A 13616-nucleotide genomic window follows, 5' to 3' on the forward strand; every position below is an offset into this window, starting at 1 on the left:
GAGTCAGAGAAATGGACCAGTGGTTCCAGTGGCGTCCAAGCTTTGGGGGGGGTCAGGGAGCTGGACAGAAAGCAGATGGGGGTCTGAGAGTGTGGTGCTTAAGACTAAAGGGTGGGGCTGCTATTGCTAGAACGACAGAGTCCAAGAGGTGGCCCTGGCGTGAGTGACTGAGGGAGGGTGGAGGATGGCTGGAGGAGAGGTGGCCAAGGAACCAAGAGACCTGAGGTGTGGGAAGGACTGTCCATGAGCGTCTAGAAAAGCAGCAGGAAGAGGATAGGGGTCACGCAAGAGGGAGTGACTGTGAGCCAGGAGCTAGAATGCTCCAGAAAAGAATACGCCCTATGTGGGGCTAAGATGCAAAGCCAGGGGTCTGGAAGCAGCAGCCAGGGGCGAGGAGGGTCCCTACCCCGCCTCGAGGCCAGTAGCAGGAGGGCTCTGGGGAAAGTACTGCCACCGCATGGAGGGTTTCAGGGGAGCGGTCCCTCAGGGGGGAGCCCAGCTTCTGTCACAGGAAGACAAAAGGGATATTCACAGAAATGACTGTCCGGGGAATTTTACTTATGCCAGACCACACAGAGAAGGGCCAGGGTGGTGGGAGACGGCAGCAGAAGAGGGAAGTACAGGGCTTTGCGGAGCCGACAGTGCACGCACGAGTTGAGGGGAGTCCTAGTGTTCCTTGGCGTCTGACTCAGTTGAGTTGGGGTGAACAGCATGATGGCAGCAAGGCAGGGGCCCCCAGGGCGGAGAGGCAGCAAGCTAGGAGGGGAGGGGCAGAGCTCCTGTGGGTCCTGTCGATGCAGTAGAAAGTGCCCTTTCAGATCCTATGAGCAGGACTCAGCCCTGCCTCCTAATAGAGCTGCGGACATCTGGGAGACCAGGCCGACGTGTTGTTTCCATGGCTGTTTTATCTATACATCTGACTTCCCTCTGCCATGTGGCTTAATTTCCCCCCAAAATTATTTAAGGAAATGTAGATGGATTTTTAAAATTCAGTTTTCCTCACGCAGTTGACATCCCTGACCTCAAAATGTAGTGGTTCGCAGAAATCCCTCTGACCACCTGGTCAGAGCAGTAGCTGATGCCTCAGAAGCTTCCTGGGGTGGCGGGTGGGATGTTGGCCACAGGAGGTTATCCTGGCACTGGTCAGGAGGGAGCACTGAACTGTGGGGAAAAGAGGAGAGAATCAGAACTGCTGGGATGGGGCTCCTGTCTGCCAAGAAAGAGGGTGGCTAGGGTCTGGGAGCTTCGGGGCATAAGCAGGGCAAGAGGGATGGCTGCAGCCAGACAGGGGGTGCTGGGGGACACGGGCGAGTTTCCCCAGCCTGGTGGAGTGAGGTAGGCACTTACGCCCCCGGAGGAAAAAAGGGAGAGGCTCGCTTCTACTTGGAGTCTTGACAGTCCTGAGGCCACGGATCTCTCTTGCTTTTGCTTTTGAGTCTAGCCAGACAGGCCGGTGTTGGTCCAGGGGAAGATGGATAGGGAGCAAAGATGATTCTGTGGGACCCCTACCTGCCGCCCCGCCCCCAGGCAGAGCCATACCCTGTGTTGAACCCCACCTAGGCTGTGGGAGCGCACTGGGGCAGGATCCCCTATAAACACCACCCCACAGATGGAGCCCATCCTCACCAATGTGGCTCGTTTTGTGCACAGCACCACAAGCTGTTGGCACGGACTGCTACTAGAGAGCACCTGATTAATGGTGGCCATGAGAGGAGTGAGAGAACACCGGCTATGAATCCAAAATGGGCCTTCCCTCTGGGCCCCAGAGACCCGGATCTTCACTGCCTGAGGGGCAGGGAGGTACAGTGACTTGCCCAAGGTCACACAATGATTTTGGCATCCAATTTTTTCTTTCTTTCTTTTTCTTGCTTCTTTCTATCCATTTTGTGTCTCTTGGGTGTGTTTGCAAAACTGACACAGAAAGATGAAGTCACACATAGACAGACAGCTCCCTTGATAGCAGCAGAGGATGTCCTGGGTGCAGAAACATTCTTGCACAAAGAGGGAGATATCCAGTACTGCTCTGGCCTGGAAAGAGCAGTGGGGGTTCCCAGGAGGAGGGGGAGGGCTGTGCCACCATGCCGCTGGTCTGGTCTGCCAACGTCCTATCTGCTGGCTGGAGGACACCCCATGCTAGAGGTGGGGCTTAAGGTGCAGACTCCCCTTCACCCATCTCTGGGGACTGGGCCTGGCCCCAAGATCTAACCAGGGTTCTCTGGGGGATTAGGACTTGAGCCAGGCAGGTAGGCTGGGTCACAGCTGCCTCTGGGCCCCCTGGCATGCCCTGGGGTTTCGTGACCAGAGGGGAAAGTGGGGACTGGGTGTAGGGATGGGCTAGAATCCGGAGTCCTCAGCCTGAAAGCTCCGGGCGGTCTCACTTCATTCTCTCCCTCTCTCTCTGTCTCTCTGTCACTCTCTCACTCTCTCACTCTCTGTCTCTCTCACACACACACATTCACACACTTACACGCATGTGCCCCAATCCTTAATGGTAATTTCATTCCACTAAGGAAAGCATTATTGTTGGGGATATAGGGGGAAGGGGGCAGCAGAAAGAGGTCTCTCTCTTCAGTCTGGTTTCCTTTGTTCCTCCCTCCCTGCCTCCCTTTCCCCTTCTCGGCTTCCCTCCTCTCCTAGCCTCCTTCTTCCATTCTCCCTCCCTCTTCTCCCTCCTCCCCCCGCACCCCATCTGGGTCTCCGCCACGGGACCTCCACCGAAGGCGAAGGCGGGAGGGTGGGACTCCGGGTTCCGGGCCCAGCCTCGATGGCCATCTTCCCGCAGGGAAGGAGTTAAGTCTCCTCTGCATCCCTCCTCCCTCCTCCTCCTCCCCCCGCCGCCTTTGAGTCCTGCAGCTAGGCCCTGGGCTGACCTTCACAGGGAGGGAGGCCGTAGTGCGCATGCCCTGGCCGGCTCCGACCCGGCTCCCGCCGCTGCCGGGTTCCCGGGCGGGCGAGGGCGAGGGAGGGCGGCCGCGGGCCGGGACGTGCCCCCAGCGCCCGGCCGCCGCCCGCTCGGGCGCGGCTGAGGGGGGCCGCCGAGCCCGTCCCGCCGGTCGCGGCGCATCTCTCCCTGCGCGGGGAGAGGCGCTTTGCCATTTGGTGCTGGTGGTGCTTCGGCGAGGGAAGGAGAGATGGGGGGACGGCAGGGGGGACTCCGGCTCCGGGCGGCCGCCCTCTGCCCGGACACGCGCACGGCCTGCCCGGAGCGCGGCCTGGGCCGGTCCGCCAGGGTTCAGGGCCCAGTCAGGCCAGGAGGAAGGCCCCCTGCCCGCTGGACTCGGGGCTTTCCCCTGGCTTCCTTCCCACCCGGCAGGAGCCGGCGGCGTGGCACTGCTGAGCGCCGTTCTGGGGCTGAGCCGTTAGGGATCCTGGCCTTTGTGAGATGTGAGTCTTGCCCAGGACTCACACTGGCGCCTCTGCTTTCTGGTCTGAAGGCTCCCCGGTGTCTGCACACCTAGGGTCGCCCGTGTAAAACCTGCATGCAAATGTGTCTGCTGGCAGGGGCCTTGTGAGAGGGATGAGGAGGTGGTCAGGTTGTGCCTGTGTGTGCAAATCCACGTAGCTCCTTGTCCCTCTGGCGTTTGCATTGGTGTATGTGCCTGGGAGACATGTATGCACTATGTATCTGTCTGTGCCTGTGTAAGGTGCCTCTGGGAGAGGGGACTGCAGGGGGTGGCCCTGGGCCTGGGGTGGCCCAGGAGGGTATTATCTATGAACCTGAGTGATACTCACCTGGGGACCACCAGAACCCTTGGCCTAACCACCTCCTGCAATCTCCTCCACCACCAAGACCAGTCCCCTCACAAATGCTGGGTGTTCCCACTGGGCCCTTCCACCTCCTCTACTGTTGTCTTTTCCCAAAAGGCCTCTCCAAGAGTTGAGATCTCTGAGCTTTACATAAAACCTAGAGGTACCTGCCCTTGCTCCAGGCCCCCAGAACCTCCACAGCCTGTGGTTTAGCATGTCCATGCTAGAAGCATCCATAGGAGGGGTGCCCATGGTGACTCACACCTTCAGGTAAGTGGCAGAGTATGAGCTCTGTCCACTGGCCTACTGAGCTTTGGGCAGTTGCAAGGCATTGGTCATGGCCAGTGCCTATGTGCAGGCATAGGGGGAGAGTGGGACTTAAGACCCACCCCAGACTTCAGGGGGCTGCAGCAAACCTAACACAGATGAAATGTAGGACACATGAGACATTAGTAAAGTGTCAGTTCATGGCCCAAGGTAGATGGCAATGGACATTCAAGAGAACACAAAGATCTGTGCACAGGTGTGGGACCAGGGAAGTCTTGCTGGAGGAGGAGGGACCTGAGCTCTTTAAAGAGTAATTGTGATAGGGACAGGCAGGGGAGCAGCAGAGGGATTCCAGGCAAAAGAAGAGTGGGAACAGAGGCTTAGAAATGGGAAAGAGTGAGGGGTTTGGAGGTTAGCAGACGAATTGGAGAGATCACCTCCCCAGATTACCAGCAGCCACCTTCATGGCCTGTGGCAAACACCCACCCATTCCCACCCGACCAGGGCCCAGTCTCTGCGTGCGTGGGTCAAGGGGTAAGCCCAGGTAGAGATTTGGTAGGAAGGGGATCTCTAGTTCCCCTACTAAGCTGGTGGTAGGTGAGGGGCATCCTGGACCACATGCCCTCTCTGGCCTTTCAGGGGCTTGACAGTGGGCACTTAAGTGGACAGTGACAGCCAGAAGCACAAGAAGGCCCAAGGAAATCAGACTGCAGGCAAAAGACTCCCATGCCAGAACACTCCCATTCTGAAGGGTTGAGGGTCAGGACCCGCCAGTGTAATGCTGGGTCTTCAGTATCTAACTTCAAATAAAATTTCCAACAAATTCCCCCAGGCATTGCCCCACCCGCACCTGGAAACTGACAGTGCAGCCCCAGGAGGACTATAAACTTGACCCTGGGTAGTGCCGAAGCCCCGGGGCTCTTCCTCCTGAAGGAGGAGAGAGGGGTGTGGCCTCCGGTGCATGGGAGGGGCCAGGGCTTCCAGCCTGGGGAATCTCAGGATTTGCCCCTCCTGTTTCCTGTCCCTCCTTCACCCAGCCAGCTCCCTCATCACCACCCCTTCTGGGGCTCCCTCATAGCCCCACCCCTATCCCTTCTTTCTCTGAGGTCTTGAGGTATGGCCCTACCATACTCAGCGCCCCAGCTCCTCTGGGTCCCCTACCCCCACCCCACACCCCATTCCAAAGCGGTCAGGTCCTGCTTGCCTCTCTCCACTCATCCGTCCACCCAGCTCCTTGCCTTCTCCCACACGTTCTCTTCCTGTTCTCATGAGCCCGATCCACCTCCCTCTTTCGGAAATACTTCCCCTATTGCCCTCACTTTCTCACATAGAGACAAAGACTCACATACCCCGAAATAGACTCGCACAGAGCTGGACGACACAGACGGTGTCCTGCCACACACGCACCCGCACGCGCGCGCGCGCATTAGAGGCTCTCGTGGAGGGAGGCACACAGAGAAGGCATTTGTCTGTGCACGCACATAAACATCCACACCCACAGCCACCGAGCCGTGCCCACACAAGGGTGCAGACACACACGGCGGGTGAGACAAGGGCGCACACATCTGTGGACGCAGGGGGACACCGCCTCCCGGGGCACACCCACCACTGCTGCCCCAGTGCAGGAGAAAGGCCTCCTCCGGGCTCCGGCTCCCCCCCGGATTCCTTCCAGCGAATGTTTCCCTACTTGGCCTGCCAGGTCTCTGGGGAAAGGGCCTCAGAAATGCAGCAGGAGCCACTTGGGGGCAAAGTTGGAACTGACTGTTCCTTGCCTGGCCCTGCCGGCGAATTCCCTAACCGAGAAACTATTTGTGGCGAGAGGCCGGGTGGCCGGCGAGCCCCCCGCCGCCTCCCCTCGCGTCCCCTCCCGCGCCGCCTCCCCGCGGCCCTCGGGCGGCCTCCGGCTGCAGTGCCGCTGCCCAGTGCCCGGGAGCCGGGCTCGCCGGCGTGCCTCGCCGCTTATCTGCGCTGTTTGGCCAGCGAGGCTTGGAAAGGCAGGCTTTTCTGTCCCCGCCGAGTCAACAGGCAGACCCCGGGCCGCCGGACTATTTCTGTCTTATCAGTGCAGGAATGCGGCAGCCGCGGCGGCGGCGGCGGCGGCGGCGGCGGGCGGGCGGCGGCGGCGTGGGCCGTGGGCCGTCAGGGCAGCCCTGAAGGGGCCCCCTCCCCACTCCGCTCGAGTAGAAGTGTGAGAGAGCCCAGCAGGACTCAGAGGGGAGAGTTGGAGGAAAAAAAAAGGCAGAAAAGGGAAAGAAAGAGGAAGAGAGAGAGAGAGTGAGAGGAGCCGCTGAGCCCACCCCGATGGCCGCGGACGAAGTTGCCGGAGGGGCGCGCAAAGCCACGAAAAGCAAACTTTTTGAGTTTCTGGTCCATGGGGTGGTGAGTGGGGGAAAGTTAGCGGGGGAGGGTGAGCGAGCTGGCTCGGGCTGAATGGAGGGATGATCGGGAGGGGCCGAGAGGGGGCTCCCGCTCTCCCACTCCTCTAGCAGGGGCGCCACGGCCCGCGGCCCAGCCCTGGGACTGTGCCGGCGCCCTGGCACCCGAACACGTCGTCAGGCGGCTGGCCGGGGATGGGTGCCCGGGCGGGGAAGGGAGGCGTTTGCATGGGTTCTTGTCAGGGGCTGGGGGTGGGACTTGGGGATTGTACCCCGCCAAGTGGGGGTTCCCCCCGTACCAGACGTGTTGTCTTCTGTTCTTTTCCTTGTGGGCCCAGGTGTTACCCCTGCCCTGGGGGTGGGGGTGGGGGACATGGCATCGCTGGGCTGGGCTGACTGTTCATCCGCTGGGATAGTGACTCTCTGTGTCTCAGGAGCAAGGAGCAGGTGACCCTGGAGTCCCTGTGAGCGGGAAGCTCTCTGTCTGAACAACCTCTGCATCCCAGCAGGAGGGCTCTGGGGCTTCGCTGATGGCCTCTGCCTTCAGGGCCAGAGAGGGGCCCTCTTTAGGGGCAGACCCCAAGTTAAGGGGTCTGAGGATCCCTTGGCTGACTCAGCCACCAGAAGCTGATGTCCTTAATGCTGCAAAGGTGTGAAGGAAGGGCTGGAGTCAAAGATGTGAGGCCTAGAGACCAAGGGACAGGGCAGCACCATCCGGCCACAAGAAGGCCCACATGGAGCCTCAGGGAGCCCAGGGGACCTGAGGGAATGGAATCAGGTTGGAAGGGCTGTGGAGGACAGTGGAATGGGAGAGGCAGGGGCTCCAGGACTTGGGCTGGGTGCTGGTGGTATAAAGCAAACAGTCAGGTTTACTATGGCCAAATTTGGTTGCGACCCCTGAGGAAGGCACGTTCTCAGTCAGGGAGGCCAGAGTCCCTAGAATCTTGGCCCTTCTTGGGGGTCACTGAACCCTGGTAGCTGGCATAGTTCTCTGAGGCTTTGGAAGCTTCCCTCTCAGGGCCTATTCAACAGATCAGTGAGTACCACTGGCCTTGTGAAATGGTAGAACAGCTGATGGGGAAAGGGGCTTCCCTGAGGTAGCCTGTCCTCCAGCCCCCAAGGATCTCTGGGCTAACTTCCAAGTGGTCCCCATGTCGGTCAGCCTAGTGACCAGTCCTAACCTTGCTGCTTGGGGAGTCCCTTTGAAAAGGCCCATCTAGGAAGAAGAGGGGCTATACATGCGGATTTTTTATTTGGCCAACTTAGAGCTTCAGTTCTTGGGTGGCTGTGAGCCCCAATGCCCCACTCCCAGTACCCCATTTGTGCTGGTGGGGAATGGCCAGCTGGGGCTCTATTCTGGGCCACCACCCTGGAGGTGTGAGTGACAGGGTCAGGTGGGGCGGGGGAGGCAGACACAGGACAGGCAGGTTTCACTGTGGAGGCGATGGGCGGAGACAGCTGGCTGGCTGGGGGTTAGGGTTAGACACAGTGCAGGGCATGAGGGAGAGTTGGCAGTTAGAAGGAATTCACCAAGCTCGGGGTTAGGGCTCCTCCTTGTTCCTGGGAGCAGCTGCACTCCTGGGGTTGAAGTGAGTCGTACTTAAATGGTAACAGGGGCACAGGGTCTGCAACCCTCACTCCCTAATCTCCTTCCTGCTCTCCTTGTCCCAGGGAGACATCCACCCAGCCTCCACTTTACAGCCCCTCTGGCCCTCCCCAGCCCCTCTTCTGGAATCTGGACAGGTGGGGTTTTAAAGTCTGTGGGATACTTCACTGGATGAATTTGACGTCATCTACCTCCCATCTGAGCACCCCAGTAGTGGTGAGGGAATCACCTACCTCATCTCCCTCTCCTGGGCCCTCTTTGAGCCCTGACTTCTGACCTCACTGGGGTGGGGTGGGAAGTGAGGCGGTCTGGAGGATGCGACCATCTCTGGTAATCCAGGAGGACAAAAAGGGAGAGATGAAATGCTCCCCTTAATAAGAGGAAATGCTGCTGCTTTTGAGCTACCCAAGCCCTCTGAACAGCCCACCTCCAGTGGAGCTCCCCTGACACCATCACAGAATCCTGGTGAAGTCTGACCTCAGCCTCTCAGGTGGCCTCCAGCCCCACATCCAGCCTTCACCTTGGGAGCAAATTGTGGGGGTTGGCCAAGTCAGCAAAGCCCCTGCCTGGGGAGTATTGGAATCAGAGGAAGGGGGTGAGGATTGGAGCTGAGAGATCAAAAGCAGGGGCCCAGGGAGAAGAGTGGGTTGAGATGGAAAGGGTAAGTGCAAGGGCAGGACAGCCCAGGAAATGGACTGGGAAGCAGGGAATGGAAAGAGGGGCGGCAGAAGTCCCAGCAGGGAGCTCAGCCCCTAAACGAAATGAAGCAGCAGAGAGCAAAGACCCTGTCCCCTCAGGAAACAGCCGCTCAGTGCTGCCTTCACCAGGAGTTGCTGCATGACCTTGGCTAGGTTGCTTTTCTCCTTGAGCCGCGGTTGCCTCATCTGTCAAGTGGGGATGGAAGGACCCGCTCAGTCTGTCTTGCTGAAGAGCGTGTGGATGTGAACATCCTTTGAAAAGGTTGAAAGGCGCCATTAATATTCATTTTCGCGGCACCTTCCGCAAATCCGAGGCTGGCAATGCCCTGTGCAGTTGCCTGGCTTCAGTTAGCTTCCTGCAGCGAGACGCAAAGCCCCCTCCGCCAAAGCCGCGCGGTTCCGGCGCCCCTGCCCCTCCCACCCCTCGCTCACGCCGTCGGCATCAGGGTCACGGGTCCGGGGGCTTGGGGTGCGGGAGACGCAGCTCACCGCGCCTGGAGCCGGGGCCCTGGTGCGACCGGCGGGCGCCTCTTTCTGCTTCACCCCCGCCTCCCCAGCGCCCCGGGATGCCGTCTGGAGCCCGGATGCCCCACCAGGGGGCGCCCATGGGCCCCCCGGGCTCCCCGTACATGGGCAGCCCCGCCGTGCGACCCGGCCTGGCCCCCGCGGGCATGGAGCCCGCCCGCAAGCGAGCAGCGCCCCCGCCCGGCCAGAGCCAGGCCCAGAGCCAGGGCCAGCCGGTGCCCACCGCCCCCGCGCGGAGCCGCAGGTAAGTGGGGCCCAGCTCGGAGGGGGCGGACCGCAGGACCCGCAGGGACGGGGTGGGCGACGAGCGGGATTGGAAGAAGGGAGAATGATCATCAGGGAACGAGTCGTCTTGGGTGGGATACCCTCTGGGGAGGGGGGCTGAGGGGGCACTGGTCTGGTTCCTTTGTGTGCCCACCGTAGAGACAGGCTGCGGCCGTCGCGCCCTTCTCCTCGCCACCTGCTCTGTCCCTCTCTCCACCCCTTGTCCCCAGGTTTGGGTGATGCTTCAGTCTTTGGGGTGGAGGCAGGGCTGACATTAGGACAGAGAGCAGAGCTTTAGAGGCTGTGTTTCTTAAAGCGTGGTTGTCCAGTGTGCCTTCCTCGGAATCCCCTGGCTTGACTGTTTAAAAGCCCCACTCCAGATCTTCTAAATCTGAATCTCTGGCCAGGTGGGTGGAGCCTGGGAATTTGCCCTGTGGGTGGGCAATTTCTGCCCCGTTGTGCTCTCAGGTGATTCTTAGGCACTCAAAGCTTGAAGAGCTGCCACAGTCTGTCCTCTGGACCAGGTCTGCCCCCAAACCACCAGGGGCCAGCCGATTTCCTTGTCTGAGCCAGCTGGTGGCACCCCAAAAGCCCATGCTGGTGCCTGGCAAGAGAGATATCTCTTTGGGTTTCACTATTTAGCCAAACACACATGCTTCCCTTTGCACACCAGATGGAGTCCTATAAAAGGTGCAATATGGATTTTAGCTCATTATTAAATATTTTTTACATATCAAGGGAAATTTACCATTTATAGGAATCCCACAATGAATTGTTTCGCAGTGAGTCATTCTTTTAATACAGTAAAAAAAAAAGTCTCTGATTTACATTGTATAAATGGAAAATTTCACATAGATAATTGGTTCAAAACAAATCAGACCTTTCAGAAAACTGCTTGCCTAGCCTTAGAATAGATTTTTGGGCAGGTAGGGGGCAGTGGTTGAGAACACCACACGGGGGCAGTATGCAGCCATCCTCTAGGATGGGTCCTAATTTCTACCCGCCAAGGATTTTCTGGGGTGCTTTTGGGAGTCAGAAGCGGCTAGTGGATCAAGAAGAGTCCAAGTCTCAGTTGCCACCCCAGGTCCAGCCCACTGCCACACCCACAGGAGAACATCCATACCCACTCTCTGAATACCTATGGGTGTGTCCCTGGGCCCTGTTGGCAAGTGGTCCAAGGGCATGAGCATTCCTTGCCCACCAGTGTCGCCTTCCAAGCCCAGGCAGGGCAGGGGTGCGAGTCCTCAGCAGCTTCACACCATCACTTCCTGCTCCAGGGATGAGGCACCGGGGCTGCTCCCCTTCCTCTGAGCTCAGGCCTCCTTGAACATGCACCCCTGCTTAGCAGAAAAGGAAAATCCTCAGAATCCTTCTTCCCTTTCCTCTGTCCTCTCCCCTTCCCAGCTTTCCTCAAACGCTTGCTTCTGCAGCTCCCCTACCCCTAGCCCCTTCAGAGTCTAATTTCTCTGGCCCTGAGGATGTGGTGGAGCAGAAAGGGGCTCCCAGGCTACAGAAAGGACGGGGTCACCTCTGCTCCTCGTGAGAGGACAGAGTGCCAGTGCAACACACCACATCATAGCCCCTTGGTTGGGCAGACGAGTGGGCTGTGGGAACCCCAGCCAGGCGGGCTGAGATGTCGGGATAATTTAGCAGGTGGCCTCGTTACTCCCAGATCTGTCGCCATGGTAACCTGGTTTTTTCTTTAAAAAATGTACAGTGCCAAGAGGAGGAAGATGGCTGACAAAATCCTCCCTCAAAGGGTGAGTGCCTTTCACAGCAGCCCCCAGCCCACCCCCCACCCTTTGCTGCTCCGCCCTCCTTCCCCCCTCCCCACCACCCTGGCCACCTCCCCCCCCCCAGGAGCAGAGCTCCAGCGTCCCAGTCACTTTCACTTTTTGTTTAAAAAGCTAATTAAGAAGTGAGGCTCCCCAGGCCAGAGGGAGGGGATGGGGGGAGGGAAGAAGTGGAGCCATACAGGGTAGGATACTGGGCCTGGGGGCAGTAGACTGAGTTCCAGAGGTCTGAAGACGTAAAGGCGTGGGACAAAGAGGGGACAAGAGCTAGGGGATCACCAGCTGGCAGGGGGAATGAGGGAACAGAAGCTGGCCAAAGGCCCGGGCATCATAAGCGGACCCAGGCTGAGCTGGGTACGGAGATAGCGTGATTGAGACATCAGTTGGAGCAAGTGGCAACTTTCCATGTCTCAGGGACCTCAGGGTCCTAGCCACTTTGCAGACACCCAAGGGAAGTCCAGAGGCCATGTGACAAGGGAAAGGACAAGATGAGGAGGTGAAGCCCTAGTGCCTGCTGGGCTGCATGGTTGCTCCGGCCTCCCCTAGTGATGGAATGCATGAATCTCCCTAGCAGGAGCAGTTTTATCCCTACAAACAAGGCCCTTAATGCTGGATGTGGAGTCCTGGGGAGAGTCTCTTTCGAGCTCTCAAAGTTCTGCACCCTGAACTAGCCAGCTCCTGCCACACTGTTTGTGCCCTGGGACCCCATGGCACACACACATTCCACCTGCAAGACTGGCTGAGTTCTTGGTTCCCTGCCTTCCTCCTCCTCTTCCAGATCCGAGAGCTGGTCCCAGAGTCCCAGGCTTACATGGACCTCCTGGCGTTTGAGAGAAAACTGGATCAAACCATCATGCGGAAGCGGGTGGACATCCAGGAGGCTCTGAAGAGGCCGATGAAGGTGCCTTTGTTTAGGGGCAGGAGAAGGACACTAAGTCTTACTCCCAGAATGGAGAAGCGGGGTTGTCCTGGGGGCGGGAGCACACAGTCTTGGCTCTGTACTACACTCTTTATTTCTACAGCAAAAGCGGAAGCTGCGTCTTTATATCTCCAATACTTTTAACCCTGCGAAGCCCGATGCTGAGGATTCTGATGGCAGCATTGCCTCCTGGGAGCTGCGGGTGGAGGGGAAGCTCCTGGATGACGTACGTCCTGGCCCAGGTCTCTCCAGGTGTCCTGGGGTGGGTATGGGCTGAGATTAGGACAGAACATTTCACTAGGGTTAGGGAGTCAGCCCTGGCCAGGGGTGGGTGGTCTAGAGAGACATTTTGCTGTGGAGGCCTGCTTCTAACTGTGCTGCCCTACCCAACCAGCCCCACCCACTCCCAACTCATCCTGCCCCCACAGTCCCTGTTCTGCCCCCACGGTCCATTCCTCTCCCACAGCCCAGCAAGCAGAAGCGGAAGTTCTCTTCTTTCTTCAAGAGTTTGGTCATTGAGCTGGACAAAGACCTTTATGGACCTGACAACCACCTCGTGGAGGTAAGACCCCAACCCCTCCTGCCCTTGAATTGCTACCCTTTCACAGACCACAATCCTGGAAGAACCTAGACCTCAGTCCTATCAGCTGCATAGATCTGGCTCAGGGACCACCCTAGAGCCCCAGGCCCCACCAGCCCAGATGGGCCTGTGAGGTGACCCAGCTCTTGTCCCCTGGACAGTGGCACCGGACGCCCACAACACAGGAGACAGATGGGTTCCAGGTGAAGAGGCCAGGGGACCTGAGTGTGCGCTGCACGCTGCTCCTCATGCTGGACTACCAGGTCCGTGCCTCCCCACCCCGCCCCAGACACCACAGGAGGCCCTCCGCACCCCCATTCCCTTCCTCCTAGACAGGGTGGGCCTCGGCCTCAAAGGTGCACATCGTGAGTCACCCCATTCTCCTCCCTATCCCATCTTCTCCGGAAGCATGTTTCCCAGGAACCCAACCACCACATTCCCCTAGTCCCGAGCCTCCTGGCCCTGAGCTCTTTCCTCTCTCTATTTAATTTTCCCAGCCTCCTCAATTCAAACTGGACCCCCGCCTGGCCCGGCTGCTGGGGTTGCACACACAGAGCCGCTCAGCCATCGTCCAGGCCCTGTGGCAGTACGTGAAGACCAACAGGCTGCAGGACTCGCACGACAAGGAATACATCAATGGGGACAAGTATTTCCAGCAGGTACCCTCCCTCCCGAACCCCATGGGGAGCTGGCAGAATTACTGGTTACTAAGGTAACCCCATCCCTCCCTCCGTGATTCCTGGTATCAGAAATGGTAGAGACTCATGGTCTTGGAGCCAGAGACCAGGGTTCTAGTCCAGGCTGTACCATGGCATAGCTCTGTGCACAGCCCATCCATTTCA

The 13616-nt window shown here is 58.8% G+C and overlaps 1 protein-coding gene and 1 long non-coding RNA gene across 5 annotated transcripts in view; one reads left to right on the plus strand and one right to left on the minus strand.

Annotated features, from left to right (window-relative positions):
• Positions 1 to 13616, plus strand: part of SMARCD3 (SWI/SNF related, matrix associated, actin dependent regulator of chromatin, subfamily d, member 3) — a 31503-nt gene that overhangs the window by 15801 nt on the left and 2086 nt on the right. The window contains exons 1-8 of one of the 4 annotated variants that reach the window (XM_031455705.2): positions 6135 to 6393; positions 9251 to 9462; positions 11200 to 11242; positions 12054 to 12176; positions 12298 to 12456; positions 12661 to 12756; positions 12936 to 13037; positions 13272 to 13433. In XM_031455705.2, coding sequence (XP_031311565.1) covers positions 6316 to 6393; positions 9251 to 9462; positions 11200 to 11242; positions 12054 to 12176; positions 12298 to 12456; positions 12661 to 12756; positions 12936 to 13037; positions 13272 to 13433 — 975 coding nt within the window. In that variant the 5' untranslated portion in view covers positions 6135 to 6315. Of the gene's footprint in view, positions 1 to 6134; positions 6394 to 9250; positions 9463 to 11199; positions 11243 to 12053; positions 12177 to 12297; positions 12457 to 12660; positions 12757 to 12935; positions 13038 to 13271; positions 13434 to 13616 lie in introns of those variants that run through there. The other 3 variants (XM_031455707.2, XM_064487203.1, XM_031455708.2) reach the window with 3 other exon arrangements.
• On the minus strand, positions 538 to 3039 carry LOC116154109 (uncharacterized). The gene is made up of 2 exons (XR_010381536.1): positions 2871 to 3039; positions 538 to 1161 (listed from the first exon to the last, which is right to left on the minus strand). It is a non-coding gene; the product is annotated as an uncharacterized LOC116154109 (long non-coding RNA).

The sequence above is a fragment of the Camelus dromedarius genome, chromosome 7 (assembly GCF_036321535.1).
Source record: "Camelus dromedarius isolate mCamDro1 chromosome 7, mCamDro1.pat, whole genome shotgun sequence".
NCBI classification, from domain to species: domain Eukaryota; kingdom Metazoa; phylum Chordata; class Mammalia; order Artiodactyla; family Camelidae; genus Camelus; species Camelus dromedarius.